The sequence below is a fragment of the Canis lupus genome, chromosome 34 (assembly GCF_048164855.1).
Source record: "Canis lupus baileyi chromosome 34, mCanLup2.hap1, whole genome shotgun sequence".
Lineage (NCBI taxonomy): Eukaryota > Metazoa > Chordata > Mammalia > Carnivora > Canidae > Canis > Canis lupus.
In genome coordinates, this window is record NC_132871.1 from 25,052,976 (window position 1) to 25,072,167 (window position 19,192).

The 19,192-nt window shown below is 45.8% G+C and overlaps 1 protein-coding gene and 1 long non-coding RNA gene across 2 annotated transcripts in view; one reads left to right on the forward strand and one right to left on the reverse strand.

Moving 5' to 3' along the window:
* The first annotated feature begins 256 nt into the window (after positions 1-256).
* Positions 257-19,192, forward strand: part of PLA2R1 (phospholipase A2 receptor 1) — a 115,673-nt gene continuing 96,737 nt past the window's right edge. The window contains exons 1-2 of the mRNA XM_072811510.1: positions 257-686; positions 18,022-18,405. Coding sequence (XP_072667611.1) covers positions 587-686; positions 18,022-18,405 — 484 coding nt within the window. The 5' untranslated portion in view covers positions 257-586. The remainder of the gene's footprint in view (positions 687-18,021; positions 18,406-19,192) is intronic.
* Positions 4,293-7,173, reverse strand: LOC140624148 (uncharacterized). The gene is made up of 2 exons (XR_012023677.1): positions 6,962-7,173; positions 4,293-4,529 (listed from the first exon to the last, which is right to left on the reverse strand). It is a non-coding gene; the product is annotated as an uncharacterized lncRNA (long non-coding RNA).

Consider the following 19,192-nt stretch of genomic DNA (forward strand, 5'->3'; position numbering starts at 1 on the left):
ACCTCGGGGTACTTGGAGGAAGGACCCGGGTGCACCCCACGGGTCTCCATGGTCCGCACTCCGGAGGAGGGGAGGTCCAGAGAACTCACAGAGCGTCTGGGTTCACGGAGCAGCTCAGTTTACTCCCAAATTGCTTGCTGCCAAACCCGCAGTGTTTTCCAGAATCCGGGTGGTTTGCAAACCCAGATGTCAGACTTCCTGTCCCGGAGATTCTCAACTTGCTCCCCCCCCAGCCGCTATTCGGCCTCCCCCGGGAAGAAGAGAAGGGCCTGGAAGCAGGAGGAGCCTGCACGAGACGGCCTCACCCCTCCTCCGTCCCCACCCCAAAGGCAGGAATTTCTGGGACGCGCCGGCGGTCCACGGCCTCCTCCTCCCCCTCCCCGTCCGAGCCCCAGGGAGCAGGGCGGGGAAAACCTCCGCGACGTCCCCGCCCGCTGCTCGGAGCCCCGAGTGTCCGCCCGCGGCGCGGGGACCACAGAGCGGGGCGCGGGAGGCCGGAGCCGCGGCGGCCGAGGCGTGGGGCGCGAGGCGCCGGGGGTGCGGGGTCCCTGCGACCCCCCCTGGCCGGCGAGCCCAGTGGTTAGCGATGCTGTGGCTGCGGCTGCTGCTGCTGCTGGGGGCGCCGCGGAGCCTCGCCCGGGGCGCGGTGGCCGCGCTCAGCCCCGAGCCGGTGCCCGGGTGGCAGGGTGAGTGTCCCCCGGGGCCCGAGGGGCCGGATCCGCCAGCGGGGGCGGGGGGGCCCCGGGGAGGGAGGCTAAGGCGACCGTGCTTTCGGGGCGGCCGCTGTCGGGGGCGCCGAGGAGGCCGTGCGCACCCGCCGCTCCTGCGCCCGCCGGGCCTTGTGCCCCGCACCCCGCACCCGCACCCGGCACCCCCGGCACCCCGCACCCCACACCCCGCACCCCGCACCCGCACCCAGCACCCCGCATCCCGCACCCGCACCCCGCGCCCCCGGCACCACGCACCCCACACCCCGCACCCGCACCCGGCACCCCGCACCCCAGCACCCCACACCCCGCACCCCGCATCCGCACCCCGCACCCGCATCCGCACCCCGCACCCGCATCCCGCACCCGCACCCGGCACCCCGCACCCCGCACCCCGGCACCCGCACCCTGCACCCGCACTCGCACCCCGCACCCGCACCCGCACCCTGCACCCGCACTCGCACCCCGCACCCGCACTCGCACCCCGCACCCGCACCCGCACCCCTCACCCTGCACCCCGGCACCCGCACCCTGCACCCGCACTCGCACCCCGCACCCGCACCCGCACCCTGCACCCGCACTCGCACCCCGCACCCGCACTCGCACCCCGCACTCCGCACCCGCACCCGCACCCCGCACCCCGCACCCCGGCACCCGCACCCTGCACCCGCACTCGCACCCCGCACCCGCATCCGCACCCTGCACCCGCACCCGCACCCCGCACCCGCACTCGCACCCCGCACTCGCACTCCGCACCCCGCACCCCGGCACCCGCACCCTGCACCCGCACTCGCACCCCGCACTCGCACTCCGCACCCCGCACCCCGGCACCCGCACCCTGCACCCGCACTCGCACTCGCACCCCGCACCCGCACCCCGCACCCCGCACCCCGGCACCCGCACCCTGCACCCGCATTCGCACCCCGCACCCGCACCCGCACCCGCGGGGCACCCTGCGAGAGGCTGCCGGGCACAGACTGGGTGACGCTCAAAATGTGGGCTCTGGAGACCTGTTGATGGGGAAGATCGCCCCGGGAGGGTGACGGGTCCTCCGGGGAGCTGCAGCAGGTGCCGCCCTAGCTCCCCTGGGGCTGACCCCGAGAGCTGGGAATGCGGCCAGGCTGAAACGAGGTGGTCTGCGGGGCATTTGGAGCCTGGGAGCCAGGTTCCCACCCCGCCCCGCAGCACAGGTGCCCACAGAGATCACCCCCCCAGCGTCCAACCAGCACCCAGTAGGCATGGGACTCCCAGAAGATGTGTCAGGAGTCGCGAGGAGAGGCTGTCCTGCGGGGGCCCACGGGGACAACCCGGCATGGGTGCCCCTGAGGCACAGGGGCGGGGGCCCAGAGGGAAGGACCCTCTGTGGAAGGAGGGGGGCGGCGGGTAAATGAACCAGAAGGAGCCCCCAGGCAGCTCCTGTCCTGTCTGCCTTGGAGGATGAGTTTGGAAAGAAGAAGTGAGACAAGGTGTGACCAACGCCTTCATTTTTGTTCTACTTCTCAACATACTGTGCGCTCATTTTTGAGGCAATCTTTTCTGGTCTAGATTCTCTAGCCCCCTCCCCCCCCCCCCAGGCCTTATCAGGGACAGGTTGAGTAATTCTTACTCTAAAACGGCCAAAGATGAGAGACTTCTCAACCTTCATGGTAAATTCAATGGAAATGGTCCTGTGTGATCCATCTCCACCAGGGGTTTACCACACAGTGCTTGTTCCTTTACATTTTCAAATGCACCTGAGTGCTGGGGATCTAGAACGGGCCGCAACGCTGGGACGGAAGCTGGACTCAGGCCACACAGAGAAAAATGTGCTGGTGACCCTCTGAGCCAGGGTTAGCACTAATGAGCTAATCCCTACTATATGTAGCAGACCCAAATCCTGGCCGGAGATAATTTCTAATCAGTGCCTTCTTCTCAGTGGTCAAGGACGCTCTGAAGTTAAAACCGTCTGCTACTTCCTGTACATTCCAAGTGACAGTTTGCAAATCTGAAAACCCGACAGAGTTAGCAGAGAGATAGGAAATGCTGTTGCTAGTGTTCACTGAATGTGCACGCTGTGTGCATCGGAAACTGTGTGACGTTGACTGTGCCAATCCTTGCACAGATTCCCCTCCCTGACTTCCACCATCCCCATCGGTAAAATTTTGTTGTTGTTTTTTTTTTGTTTTGTTTTTTGTTATTCCCCCATCGGTAAAATTTTAAGTATGATCTAGATGGCTTTGAAATCAAGTGTTTCCTGTCTATACAACGATGGAAAAAGCAGATCTTAGCATTGGAAGGGACTTGAGACATTGTCTGCTCCAGACATCCGTCTTTGAAACATGGGAGCTGAGGTACAGCTTTTACACAGGTTTCTGACCATGTGTTGGGGGTGCCTCGGTTTACTGCTGTGTTCCACATGTGCACCAAACCACGCTGACTTATTTTTAGCCATGGTTGGTCTCCACCGAGCAGCTAGATGACATATGCACGCATCTCAGCTTGATATTCACTAATAAGGGATATGTAATAATTCAAGGCAGATTGTACATATAGCACTTTTTCATCTGAGTTGTTTCATATGTATTGTTGAGTTGATATATATTATAAACATCCAGGTCTTGGGAGGCAGATGATGGATGCTATCGTGGGGACTTTTCATTCATCAATAATTTTGTGTTCAAAAATCAGTAGATACAGTGTCGTATAATAGTTAAGTTCATGGTCTCTGAGCCAGACTGTGTGTCTCTACTGGCTATGTCACCTTGGACAGGTTACTTCGCCTCTCTGTGCCTCAGTTTCCTCATATATAAGAATGGAGGGAATAATAGTACTTACTCAAGTGTTGTCCTTTTGTTTCAGTATCACCACAACACCATCTTCCTCTGGCCAATCCAGACCATTGTGACAGGTTGATAGACCTTTAACAGTCATATACTGCCCTGTGCACCGCACAGTACTGCATGTCTGCAGTGTGCCTCCTACCTCTAGTTGGCTATCATACATGACTCATCGTGATTCTGGAATCTGAGCTCTTCTAGCAAGTGCTGCAACTTTGTAACTTCACTCACTCAAGTACCCCCAACACTGGGAGGGCAGGTGGGAGGATGAAGATGGGAGTGGGCTCTGGGGAAAGGTGGACATAGTTTCTGTAGAGGTTGCTAAAGGAAATGAATAGGAATAAAATTCTTTAAAAAGAATTTTAAAGCTATATTGAGAGCTGAAAATGATATGAAATGGCCCCAACCTACCCCAAAATAGGAGACTTTCCTCAGCAGCACTTATCTTCCCAGGGGCAGGACTGGAGGGAGCCCATGGCTGTGTTAGTCCTTATGGACTTATGGGTAGGCTTTTCTGAATGATCAAAGGGAAGTGAGGGTGCTGATGCGCCTGAGGTCACAGTGCATGACCATGGGGGCCTGTCTAGAAGAAGACAGTGAACTGGGGTAGAGGGGTAGGGTCATCTCTTGAAATCTTGTGTCAACAGGAAGAGGGTGAGGGGCTGAAGACCTCTGCTGTGTATTCACTATCTGTTGAGCACTATGTGCCTTGTCTCTCTTCGTGGTTTGGATTCAGGATTCACCCACAAGCAATCTCTGAGACATGTACTTATTTCAATGCAAGTAGTTTATTTGGGAGGTGATTCTAGAAGACACGATGAAGGAATAAGGAAATGAGACCAGGAAGGGGCTCAATTTCACAGGTGCCCTTCTCAGTGACTGTGGAAAATGCCGTGGATCCACTGAGAGGCAGGAAACAGAGGAATTCATCCACCAACCCCCATTCCTCACCGATGGAGGGTTCCTCCTGGGGCACTAGTCTCCCGGTCTCTGGCCTGCATGAGCGCTGTCAGGCAAGGAGACACAGAGTCAGTCACAAAATATGAGCACTGTCTGGGGCAAATGACCTCCAGGGTAGGCAGTGCGGGTAGGAACTAATAGAATCTGCTACTCACTCTCAGATTTGGGGGGGGGGGGGTAAAAATATGAGTAGGATATGTCCTCAAGAGGCTGAGAGTCCAGAGACAGATATAGAAATACAAAAATTACAAAACGGTGCAGTAGATGTTAAGATAACAAGGTATGAGCAAAGTTCTAAAGGCATACTGAGAAGGGACTGGCCTGAGGGGCTGCACACTCAAAAACGCATTTATTTTCCCAAAAGATAAGTAGGTAGTCGCCACGTGGGAAAAAGGAGAGAGAGGATCCTGGGGGAAAGCATAGAATGTGTGCCAAGGCACAGAATCATGTGTTTCGGCAATAGGCTGAAAGTTCTAGTCTGAGCTCTTTTGGATGGAAGAAAGAGGACCCACTGAAGGTCACATGGGCAAACATGAGGCTGGATATAAGGACACTAGGATCTCAAGGGGGACCCAAGGGCAGGCTCTCCTGTGCAACTAGGCCTCCTGTGAACTGACAACTGGCTGAAATGAAACAGAAATAAAACTACTTTCTCTGTTTCCTGCTCTCAGGGGCTGCCTGCTGGTCCCTGTTTGGTACACTTTTTGTGGACTGGTTTCTTCTGCTTCAACCTACAAGACCTTTCATGTGTACCTCCCAGAGCTTCTGTGGGTAGAGTTGCTCAATCTTCTAGGAGAGGAATCTGGCCACACTTGTCATAGCATGCTGGCCAGTCCCTGCACTCTAGCCTGAATCAGAAGCCTTCCCATAGCTAGTAGGCTGTGAGAGTGGTGTGAGGTGCACGCAGGGATCTGCTCCCTCAGAGACTGTGATGGAGGAGATCCCCAGGACGAGGTTGTGGCAGGAGAAGTAGTTGTGACAGGACAAGCAGTTGTGACAGATCTATATTTGGATGCAGGCAAGAGATGAGGGAATGAAGAATTTGGTCAGAGGCACTGTGCTTATGGAAATAAATTCTGGTTGCGTGAATTGGGTACTGCCGAGAGGAGTCTCATGGGTTTGGACAAAAGGGAACCAGATCACACTTTTAAACTTAAGAATGCCAGGGTCAGTTTGGGACTTGAAGAGGGTAATTCTGGAAGGCAGCAAAGAGACCATGTGAGAGGTTAAAGTGACTGCCCATGAAGAAAGACATTGATGACCTGAGCTAAGTCAGTCACAGCAGGAATACTGAGAAGCAGAAAGTGTAGATTCCAGAAATATGGGTTAAAAAAGAAGAGAATTAAAAATAATAAACTTAGTGAAGGACACGGGAGAAATGACAGAACAGGAGGAGCAGTGGTTATTCAATGGAAATAACAAGGTGGAACTATTCTTAGTAGTGACCAGGTCCAAGGTGTGGTTGCAGGCATGGTCACTGAAGTGGGGAATGGGTGAAAGAAGTCCTTGGAGCAGAGGAAGTTGAGGAACCCAGCATTCATAGCAGTACCGACATATGTATGTGAAACGAAAGTTTCATTTAAAAAATACCATTACCTAACACGACGTGCTGCTACTCATTGACTCGGTTCCATGCTACCTCATTTCGTAACACGGCTTATGACACACTACATTCGTATCATGACCCATTGATGAGCCATGACCTGTGGTGGAGAAAACACTGGGCCAGAATATTAGGGCATCTGTGCAGAAGTTAAAGGCATTGAGGTGGAGAAGACAACAGGGAGCTTGTGGGCATCAAAGTCATAGTGAATGTAAGGAAGAGGTTCAGGATGGTGCACCCCAGTGTTGAGAAAGGGAAGACTGAGTGCCATATGGGAGAGGTTTGTGAAGGAGGGTGCTGAGAGCCACCACCTGGAGGCAGCAGTGGGCAGACGCGGTGACCCCGAGATTTCCCCATAGCTTCCATTTCTGATACAAAGGTAACAATGACTCCCTTGACTGCTCCTAATAGTGCCTAACATTTGGAGAATGATCACTGTGCTATTTTACATACATTAACACACTGAGCCTTCACCACAGTGAGGCAGGTACTATTAATACATACCCTTCTTTACTGATGAAGAAGGTTAGAGAGCTTGCCCCAATAGGAACTTGAAAAATGGTAATTCGAACCAGACACTCAAGTACGGATACAACAGACACTCCCCATAGCCTGTGACCTCATAAAATAGTTCATTGATGGGAGCATATGACTTGATTCTGTGACAGGAGGAAAAGGAAGCCAGCCTCTTGTTCTCTGCAATTACCAGTACATCCACATGTAAGAGTGAATTTTTTCCTAAAGCAGAAAAGCTATTGATTTTTTAAGAAATTGTTCTAGGCAATTCCTACACCCCTGGGCAATGAGCCATCCTCTAATCTAGAGATGTGGAATTTAAGTAAAAGCCTGATCAGACACTGGTTTAGCTGTCCTACCCGGCCATCAGTCACTCCCACCACCTGACTCTGTTTCTCCCATCTTCATCATTGTCTCAGAATCTCTTCCACTTCATACTTTTCTCATCCCAGTTTCTCTGACTGCCTGTTTTCCTCAGGAGCCTTTGAGAGTCAGCATAGACTTCTAGTTTTCCTAGTGCTTTTCTTTTTCTCATTAAGCTTCTAAATTCTTCCTATTATTGTTTGTTACAGTAACTGATACCACACAATGCAGGTTCCAAGCCAATGACCAGAACAATAGAGTCACACAGAATTCAGTTGTCCCTTCATTTCCCCTTCCTTGACCTAACAATTTGCTTATTTATTCCAGTTTTCTGAAGAAATGATTTCTTTGTTTTGCCTCTTAAACTCATCCCTGTGTGATAAATCCTCCTATGATCTATCAAAGTAATATAGTTGAGACATTACAGACCCTTGCCTCCATTTTCTTTTCGAAATTATCCTTGAAAGCCCTTTAGGAGATGTTCCAGTACAAAGCTAGGAACGTAAATTATATTTCTTTAATTATTCAGATTGAAAGGAGATATAGTTCATAAAAAAAATGAACAAAAGAAGGCCTTGTAAACATGGTATTAGGTCATTCAGAGAAAAATATAAAGCCACTCAAGAAAAATGGAGGAATATTATTAAAATTTCTGTAAATTGGGTTCTGTGATACAGAGCTAAACAAAACAAATAAGAGATTTCTGCTTTGATGTGTGGTCACACGATTTTTAAATTTATGAGATCTTCCAGACTACTACAGTTTCAAAGAAATATGGTACTATGCTAAGTGAAATAAGTCAGTCAGAGAAAGACAAATACTGTATGATTTCACTCATATGTGGAATTTAAGAAGCAAAACAAATGAATAAAGGAAAAAAAAAAGAGGGAGACAAAGAAACAGACTCTTAGCTATAGAGAACAAACTGATGGTTCCCAGAGGAGAGGTGGGTGGGGGATGGGTGCAATAGGTGGCGGGGATTAAGGACTGTACTGGTTGTGATGAGCACTGGGTGTTGTATGGAAGTGTTGAATCACTATATTGTACACTTGAAACTAATATCGCACTGTATATTAACTAACTGGAATTTAAATGAAAACATTTTTTTAAAAAAGATAAATGGAAAAAATAAAAATAAAAAAGATAAATGGCTAATCTAAAAACATACTCAGCCTCCCAAGTAATAAAATAAATACAAAAAAAGCTTGTTAACGTAAAAAAGAAATATGCTAGTAAAAACTTTTACTATGTCTGGCTTTTGGCATTGAGAACTCTCCTTTTCAATTATGAAAATATAAGAGGAAATTCAAAGTGGTTATCTAACTGAAAACATTGTTGCCTTATTTGGCACTATCCATGTTCAGCGTTATGATTTGCTTTTCTTTTATTAACATTTATAAGGTGATCAAAGTGACTGAAGTTATCCTTATGACCTATGAACCCAGTGCTATTATTACACCCATTGTACAGATGGAGAAACCAAGGCAGTTACTGTTCAGCTTCAAACAGTTCTGTCCTAAAAGCTGTGCTCGGTAGTTTGCCAAAGCCTTTCTTCCAAAGTGTAGATTTGTTCAAGTAAGAACAGGGTGGGTTCATGGGCATGTGGCCAATGAAGACACTTAGAGTCCCCTGCTCAGCAGGGCATTACACTTGGAGTTTGATGTCCTGTGGTTTTGAGTCTTGGAATTCTCAATAATTTTAATCTCTAAATTTGTGCTCTGGGCATGAAGTCTCATGGAACAATAAAACATGAACCAGAAGCTAGAAGCTTCAGCTCAAGTTCAGTCCCACTTTTGTCACCCACCCATCCCTAACCAGATCCCCTGGATGGGTTCTAAGTTGCTGCCTCCCCATTCCTACTCTCCATCCACTGTGCCAACCAGGTTGTGTTCTGGTTAGGGGACAGGAGGCCCAGGGTCTGCCAGCGGATGCCCAGTGGCATCTCAGGGAAGAACAGGGCAGCGGCTACCCACCCTGGGCTGACGGTACCAGGCGTGTTTGGTGAGGACTGAGTGGGGATCCTGTACCTATCCCCAGTCCAGGTACTGAGTGTGAGTCCAGTACTTTCTGACACAGAGGTTGCAATCCCTTGTGGGCTCACGGGAAGTGGAAATTGCCTTCACTTCCCTGCCCCAGGTAGAGCCCCACATTTTTATTTTACTCTGGGCCCTGCAGAGTAGGTGGCCAGACTGAACCAGAAGCATGGGGACTAATATGGTTTGAATTGTAACCCCCTCAAAATTGGTATGTTGAATTCCTAACCCCCATAGGGACTGGGGGACTGAGACCTTATATGGAGATAGGACCTATATGGAGGTAGTCAAATCAAAATGAGGTGATTAGGGTGGACCCTAATATCAGATGACTGGTGTCCTTATAAGTAGGGGAAATTGGGACACAGAGATATGCATAGAGAGTAGATAACATGAAGACGCCCAGGGGGAAGCCATTCGTCGCCAAGCCAAGGAGGGAGCCTGGAACAGATTCTTTTCTCACAGGCTCAGAAGGGGCCAATCCTGCTGACACCTTGATTTTTTACTTCTAGCCTTCAGATTCGTGGGACGGTAAATTTCTGTTAAGTCACTCAGTCTGTGGGACTTTGTTATTGCAGCCCTAGCAAACTAGTCCAGGGACTAACACTATATCTGCCATTAAAAGTTGATTTGTTTTTGTGTTATTCCCTATCTCCCAGTTAAGTAAATGTGTATTTTTCTTAAATGAGTATATTCTTAAAGCACCTAAGATGGATGAGCTCAGCGTCAACACATTTGTGTTCAATAATGTCACATCATTTCCAAGATTGTTGTGGTTGTCGGTGGAGTTGTTTTCTGTTTCTGTTTGTTTTGGTGACCCAGTCTTTGAATTATATCCTCAGGGCTTCAACATGCAGGCATTTGTGAGGGAAGTTTATGTTCTGTCTCATTGTGTCCTGCTGTAACTTGCTCTCTGTAGCGAGGCTTCCTGGTGACTGAGATGGTACATTTTCAACCCAGTCTATAGGGTAACAGAACTTCTGTGAATAATGAGTTTTATACCAGCAACGTCTGTTAGGTACTTTCAAGCTAAAGACAAAATGATGGAGGGATAGGCGAAAAGCTAAAAGGAAGACAAAGGTTTTCAACTCAGTTTTAAAATTCATTGGTAAGATACAGAGATCCAGGAAAGAACTGCAGAAGAGATGAGATTTTCTGCAAGGGTCAGCTACTGCTAGATGAGAATGGCAGAGAGGAAGGGATGGGAGGGAATCCGAGTAAGCAGGGAGTGGGGGTGGCAAGGACAGTCTAAATGGTTAACCCACTTCACACAGGGGTTGGGAACAGGTAATTTGAATCCCCACAAAACGGGAGCCAGTACAGCTGATTAGCTGGGTTTCATGTTTCCCGGCATGTGAGAAAGAGTATTGTGTGCCCCATGGAACTGGGAGTGGCGATTTGGGAAGATTAGAGAGAAAGTGGGAGAGGACACGTAAAAAGATTTATTGAGAAGGATCCCATGGGCCTGTGGAGGTGGTGATTATCCAGGTTCAGAAGCTGCAGGAGAATAAACAATGTGCAAAATCAAGGACAGTGCTAGGGCAGATAAAGAGATGGAAGTTCTGGATGGGATAAGGAGATATTTTAAAATGTACTTTACCTTTTAGTTGATTAATAGAAGACAATTGAGAGGTAGCCACAGGCCTTGGTAGGTGCTGTCAGATTAAGAGACGAACACCAAGTCTCAGATGAGAGGTAGCCACAGGCCTTGGTAGGTGCTGTCAGATTAAGAGACGAACACCAAGTCTCAGATGAGAGGTAGCCACAGGCCTTGGTAGGTGCTGTCAGTTTAAGAGACGAACACCAAGTCTCAGATGATTTTGGATAAAATGCAAACATGCGTGCAGAGAGCCAGGAGGGGCAGGCACACTTTTCCACTGTTCTGTGGGACTGTTCTTTCAAGTACAATGCACATGCCGCAAGCATCAGAAATTCCTTGCTTATTGGTTTGGAAAGTCGTATTAAGAATCCAGATTTTCTGCACCATTCAGCCATGAACAGAACTCGATTCAGTGGCTTACAACATCCTTTCCTGCTAGAGTAATCTAAGTAAGGAACACAATCAGATCTGAACCCATTGTTCACTGGACAGGACAAATCCAAATTTGTGTAGCTGGAAAAGGCCAATACATCCCTAGAGGGATGCTGCTCACCTTTCAGATTGGTTACAGGGGAGAAATGCCCTCCCCACTACCTTCTGGACCCTTTCCATGTCCAAACTGAAATAGAGTAGTCCCCTCTTTTCGCAGGGGATACATTCTCAGACCCCGAGTGGATGTCTGAAGTCGCAGATGGTACCAAACCCTATGTAGACTATGGCTTTTCCTATACATACATACTTATGATAAAGTTGAATTTATCATTTAGATACAGTAAGACATTAACCAGAGTAACAAATAATAAAACAATTATAATATATTGTAATAAAAACTATGTGAATGTGGTGTCTCTCTAAATAACTCATTGTACTGTACTCACCCTTCTTGTGATGATGTGAGATAATAAAATATCTATGTCATGAGATGAGGGCCATAGATATTCTAACATGGTATTAGGCCACATGTGACCTGATGACACATCAGAAGGAGGTTCATCTGCTGCCTTCACGGTGGTTGACCTCAGGTAAACTGAAACAGCCGAAAGCAAGATGGCAGATAAGGGTGGGGGAGGGACTACTGCACCTGTCAGAACAGAAAGGATCTGAACAGACTCAAGAGATACTACAGGCAGAGAGTGCCTGAGCACCAGCTGTGTGGGTGGATAGAACAGAAGAGCTTTAACCCCAGGGAAATGGGGTGGGAGATTGAAACTGGGTTGCATCTGGCAAGCTGTAGTTTCCTAATAGCTTGTCTTAAGCAGTGCACTTGATGTGAACCGTGTATGTGAACTTTTCCTTCTACTTCCCTTTAACGAGGAGGAGCACAGAGCCTGGATTAGAGCCCCCTCATGATGGAATTTATTGAATAGCAGAAAGCCCTTTGCTTGCCTAAAGTCCCACCATCAAAAGAGCATTTCTTTAGGAACTGTTGTTTTATTGTTTGTTTCAAGTGTTTTTGTGTGAAAAGTACAGAAACCCCAACGAAGTCTTAAAGCTTCAAACCTTATTCACTTACCACTTCAAACCTTCAGCCATTTCTAAGAGAAGAGCTGTCTAAAGCAGAAGGAGGCACCACAAGACAGGAAGACAGGTGGAGCACTGACTGTGGGCCCCACATTGTTTTAGGTGCTCACAATATAGGTGGAGGTGATCAGAAGGGGTGTCAAAAGCGAAGTGGTGGGGGCCTCAAGAGAAATGTCCTACAGGTACTTCCCACCAGCCAGCACTGTTCAGACAGACAGATCAGATGGTAATAGTAGCCCCCAGGCTTTAGATGCCAACCTCGTGGTATCACAGGAATTGGCAGGCATTTACCAGCCAACTGCACAGCTGAAACCAGAAAACAGATCATTGCCGCTGCCTTTTCCAGAATCCTCACATTCCATCAATCACCAAATCTTGTCATTTCTTCCTCCTTTGAATTCTCTCCTAGTGACTGGAGTCTCACCCTTCTTCCCTCCTCCTTTCCTTTCCCACCACAACCAGCTGAACTGACAGCTTCTGTCCCCTTGCTGGATCACAGCAATAGTCCCCACACTGTGCTCCAGTTCCACTGGTGGACCATCTCATCCCACCGAAAGAAGAACTGCAGGCCTCGAACTTGGATGTTTGTCTCACGCCTATATTCTGAGCACCTAAAACAATGCGGGGCACACAGTCAGTGCTCAATAAATGCTTTTGTTCAGCATGCTGATTCATCTTCTACACCACAGCCTCAGTCATGCCTTCTCTCATTCCTAAAGCTCTCTCTCATCCGAAGACTAATAGACATATCTGTGAATAAAATTCAACTTCTTCATAAAATGACCCCAAACCACCTCTAACTTTGTATTCATTCTACAGCCACCAAAGTCTTTTTTATAGGTAGGCTCTCATCACCCTGAAGCTGATTGTTTTTGTCACTTCTGAGCTTTGGTGATTTTGCTCCAGAATCCGGCCTTGCCCAACTCCCTGGCTGTGCATCTATAGACCTCCTCCACTACTCTGAACTCTCTCTCTCTCTCTCTCTCTCTCTGCAGTGAAAACAGGCATCTTGCTTGGCTAGTTTCACCAAAGTACCTCCACGTGTGACAAATGTTAGGTCCCTAATAAAGGACTGTTGAACGAAAATGTGTGTGTGTGTGAGAGAGAGAGAGAGAGAGAGAGATTGAAAGAAAGCAAGAGATATCTCTGATAGGCCAAATCACTCCTTCTAGATCCGGCTTCTTCCTCATTGTGTTTGTTTATACCTCTGACGCCAAAATATACTTCAGCATTAAGGTATAATTCTTTTTGTACATTTCATGATGTGCTCTCAGGGATAGCATCAATTCCTTAAGGGCAAACACTATGACATACATATCCTCCTTTCTGCAGGGTTCCTAACACATACCATACTAGGGACTGAAAAATCATTTGAAATTTTAACTCTCCTACTTCAAACTGTTTGGCAAGAATTTGCAGCAGTTTGTTTTCTCCTTTATAGGTTATAAATTAACATGTGTAAATAAAGCTAGACTAAGACCTTTATGGTCCTCACTGAACATGTGGCTATTAAACTTCAAAGACAAAATGGATTTGGGAAAAAATGTAAAAGAATGACTCAATTAAATAACCTTTAAAGTCCCACCAGTTCTAAAGTTTATGGTTCAGGTTTATGGTTAGAGTTAGTCTCCTCCAAATGACCTCATTCCTTACAGCGTTGTTCTCTGTCCCCTCCCTGGAAAGTGGACAAGTGCATGCATACACCAACACTCTCCCCACTCAGAATGATCCGATGACACTAAGGACCTATGTCTATCTCATATAGGACACTAGTTGAGGATCCAGTCAAGTGTTTCAACTTCTGGGCTATTTTCTTTTGTTTTTCATCACTTGCCTTTAAGGGATACTCTAATGTAGCTGTAATGTTTTCTTTGGAACTGATGGAACTTCCTTCTTTTTTATTAACCAGATTCTCATGATTTCAGAAGAAATAGATATACTTTTAAGGGACAGATATTTAGGAAAATAATTTCTCTCTCTCTCTCGAGAGAGAGAGAGAGAGAGAGAGAGAGGTTTTATTTATTTATCCATGAGAGACACAGAGACAGAGGCAGAGATATAAGCAGAGGGAGAAGGAGGCTCCCCATAGTGAGCCTGATGTGGGACTCAATCCCAGGACCCCGGGATCATGACCTGAGTCAAAGGCAGACGCTAAGCCACTGAGCCACCCAGCTGCCCCAAATAATGCCTCTTTCTATCTCTGGTATCCTACACAGTGCCTACCACGTGGCTAGCACCCAACAAATACTTGTGAAATAAAGTAATATTCTACATGCAGTCATGAAAGGATTACCTTTGACTGAAGTCCTACATTTAATCAAGGAAGAATTCTCCTCCCATTTCTTAGAAAAGTGCATGTTATCCTGTGGGGCCAAAGAGTGGATCTAAAATGATCTCCTCCTCAAAAGAACCCAGAAGTAGAAAGTAGAACCACGATCTTCTATTTTATTCCCTCTCCAAAAAACGGATAAAAATTAGTTTATAAGTTACTTCTAGTAAATCAATCCTTTTCTCCTCTTAAACTTATAATTATGAAGGGAAGTATAATAACATTTTACTGCAAAGAGATTTAGTAATTCTGGCAGTACTTCATTAATCACTTAATCAGTGTTCAAGCAGAACTGATGTCCTTGACATATATAATCAATCTTGCTTCCTCCCACATTTGATTTTCATCCTTTCTAAAACCTGACTATAGACACTAAGGATTGGTGGCTTTTCTTCACATTATGTTTTTGTTACAGACAACCCATATATGCATATAATAATAATCAGAATATTGATACCTATATTGGGTCTCCTCATAGTCTATTTGAAAGCAATTGTTTTCTCTTCAGTGAATTTATAGAGATTAATGGTGCCAGGACCAGATTCTATTATAGTTTAATGGGAAAATGGGATTGGGCCATTTTTTAGCTTCGTATGGCATAGTATTCTTTTGGAGATGGCATATTTATTGTTATTGTTAAGCCACAGCTACTTGTTTATGATACATTCCGAGGAACTTTTCCAAAGCTACATTCTAAAGGCAGCTGGGCATGAAAACATAATAACACTCCAAAAGTGAGCAGCATGGGATTAAGTTTGTCTAATATCTTCTGCTTCAGGAAGGTATTTTTATGATCACTGGTGTAACTAGAAGTTCTGATTCTGACACTCCTTTTCTCATAACACTTAATAATTTGAACACTTAAAAACATTACTTATCTACCTAAAATTTTAGTGATATATAATTTCCATGTTGATTTATAGACCATCCATTCACTCATCCATGCACCTTTTGTCAACACCATGTATTTTTCTTTTTCTCATAAGAGAGCTGCAGAATAGACTTTACAGATAGATGAGCATGAAAGAGGAACAGATGAAGACTCTTAATTCATGATTGCATATATATTTGAACAAACAAGACAAGAAATTTGTTTTTTGGCTTTCGAAGAGTATTTTTACTCCATAAAAAGTGATCTCAGGATTATCTAAAACTAAAAAGCCTATACACACTGTGTGCTACAAAAGCTAAAGTAAGGATGAATTTTTCTGAAAATGACTGGAGTCTTTGGGGACGCTCAAGTTAGCACTCTCCAGGTGCTCCATCGGATCTACAGTTGCCTCTGCAGACCGAGAATTGGGAAGCCAAAAGGATAATAGTAACAATAATAACAACATCAATTTGCCGAAGTCTTCCTATGCCAAAGTGGTGGGTGATGTGCTTTGCATGGGTTATTTAACGCAATACTCTTGCTATCCCTGTGAGGTCAGTATCACACATGCTCCCATTTCAAAAGGGAAAGGCAAGGCTCATTGAGATTAAAAAAATTTCTCAAAGTTCCAGACTAGTCTGCCTGTTTGAGAGATGTCAACTACTAGTCTGTCCACCCATCTTAGTGTATAAACTGAGGCCCAGAGGGCTGAGATCCAGCCAGTAAATAGGTGGAGATATTTGAACATGTATATGAGACAGAAGCTAAATTACAGAACATTTATAGTAAAATAATTATCCTTTAGTGAAAAATTAATGAAACTCTGGGTTAGCTAGAAAGTAATTAGTAGGTTACAACAGAAATTAAGGTTAACGTTCTACCCAAGCATGAAAAGGTGAAAAGGAGAGTTGGAGAGAAGGTTAATTATCAGAGTCCACACAGCACTGGCAAGGGGTAGATTTGATCTTGAATGAGTATTACTAATAACCATATAGACATGGTCTTCATTAGGAAAACAAATTTCCTGATCTAAATGAAATCTCCCTAAAACCATTCATTCTCTTCCCCCGCCCAAACACACACTCGCTTCTCTTTTGCTCTGATATATGATGATCAAAGCAATTTTCTGACAACTAATTCAACTCCTCAAATGTATGGTTATAAATAAGGTTATCAATTATTAAACGAGGTATAGCTTTTATTAATACATTGACAATCTTTTTTTTTAACAATGTCTTAAGTGATTTTGGTTACTGTAAATCAGTTCTTGGCCTGATTAACTTTGAAAAAAACAAAGAACTTTTACCAAAATGAAGCATTGTCCCCATGCACTGACGCACAAGGTGGCTAGTTCTGCACTGTTCCAAATCTCTAGAAGGCCTCTGCCTGTTACTTCTATGCCCTGGCCACACAACACAACTTGCCCCAAACCACAGGCATTTTAAGGAAAGCTGATAATGTCCCTTCAGCTTTCAAAAGAATGGACAGGAGGTAAAATATAAGAGAGCCTACTTAATGAAAAAACAAAAGAGCTCTTGGACCTGACCGACATTCTGAGCTGAGTAACCCAGGAACCCTAGGCCTCCGAGCCTATACAGGCAGGCCTGTGTAGCTGTCAGCACATTTAATCAACATTAAGTATTTATTGAACTTCTATAATGTCCTCAGTACATTCTGTGCTTAGACTGAAAAAATTAGATGATTTCTACCTTTGAAAAACCTGTGAGAGGACAAGTTCATAACCACATAGCAGATGTTTTCCAGACCAGTGACTCTAGGTATAGTCAGATAGTGGGCACGTAGCTAACACCATTCCTTGGCTGAGCCCCACCAGCTTTTCCACAGGGAATTCACTCAGATCTCTTCTTCTGGCTCCAGGGGGTTAGAGGCTCAGAGGTATGTCACAAAAGCTACTTTCTCAATATCTTCCTGTGGCCTGTGTGGTTTTTGCCACTGCCATAGCACTCTACCACTTTTCATGTATCTACAAATGGTGCCAGGCCTGAACCAGCGTCTTGGGCATTCATCTACTGCTAGTCCAACCCAACGAGGCTGCTCTTGTGAAGAGGCCATCCCCACAGCAAATGTCCTCATGTTTTTATTCCACATGGACCCAGCAAAGAGAATGAATATGGAGAAGTTTTTTTCCCCCACCAGCATTGCATCTTGTATCAAGACACAAAACAGCACTTTACTTATATCCCCTTTTGTTTTTCTATAGGAATTTGATGGTAGAACTTTTTATTTAAGTGACTTTTCGATTCAGCTGGTATGTTTCTAATATTCAGGCACTTGCTTGAAGAAAATCAAAGTGTCACCAAACTTCTGGGCACACAATGTCCCTCTCCTTTAGCCCTTGGTGTTATTACCAATCCCTGTTCTCTCTCCAGTTGTGGTGAGCTCCTTCACCATAATACCACTCCCCTGTGGAGTCACAGGCAGCCTTTGCTACAATATGACCATGGATGTCTTAGGTCACTTTCCCATTAGTTCCAACAAGTCCATTTATGTTTCCCAAGAAATCTCTCGTTTGTGCAAATAAAGTCCTTCTGGTGGATACATCTATCAACTATCAACAGATCCGTTCAAAATGACCATAAATTATAGCACATGGCAGCATGGGCATGCACACTGGGATCCTCATGACACTAGTTAATGATATATGAAAGTTCCATGCCACGTTTTCTATTTTGTTGTTTCAGATAAAGGAATGTTCCTTATCCAGAGTGAGAGCCTCAAGAAATGCATTCAAGCAGGCAAATCTGTACTGACCCTGGAGAACTGCAAGCCACCAAACAAGCACATGCTTTGGAAATGGGTTTCAAACCACCACCTCTTTAACATAGGAGGCAGTGGTTGCCTGGGCCTGAATTTATCTAATCCAGAGCAGCCATTAAGCATATATGAGTGTGATTCCACTCACGTTTCCTTGAGATGGCACTGTAACAAGAACATGATCATAGGCCCTCTCCAGTACACAGTCCAGGTGAATGACAACAATATGCTTGTGGCCTCATGGAAATATCTTCATAAGTGGATTTCCTATTTGTCAGATGGTGGAAGCATTTGTGAATATCTGCACAAAGGTAAAAAATAATTTAAGTAAAAGTATTTATGAAATGATATATTTAGAATGTTTACCCCTAAAGTAAAGATTTGTAAATTATATTATATGACAGCACCTAGAGCCTCAAGGGACTTCTGCTAAATACATTTTAGTTGCTTACATGACTCTTATTAAAGGATTATTGGAGTCTTAGAATGAACTTTCTAAATTCTGCTAAAGAAGCAAAACTCAGAATTTAAAGGTATTAGGGGTGAAAACACTTAAATAACTGGGAATCAATGGAAAAGAGAAGAAAGACTAGAAGGATAGGAGAGAAAAAGAAAATAAAGGTGGGAAGAAAAGGTCTTTGAAGTAAAGACTGGTCAGGGTGAACAGAAGAACCTCTCCTGCCACCATTTCCCTTATTGTAGAAACTCAGCCCCATGTATGAGCATGACTACAGAGCACCTCAGAGCCTCCTCACTCGCATCCATGTCATTCATGGCAAGGTATTTATTTATTTATTTATTTATTTATTTATTTATTTATTTATTTATTTATAAAAGAGAGACAGAGAAGAGAGAGAGAGAGGTTCAAAGATGCAGGCAGAGGGAGAAGCAGGCTCCATGCAGGGAGCCCCATGCGGGACTCGATCCCAGGTCTCCAGGATCACACCCTGGGCTGAAGGTGGTGCTAAACCGCTGAGCCACCAGGGCTGCCCAAGGCATTTAACGATAAACCACAGACTACTGTCAGGAGCAATTGACATGTATCAAGGGATGGGAAACCATGATTTCAGGAGTAAGGGCTTTATTTCTCCATAATTC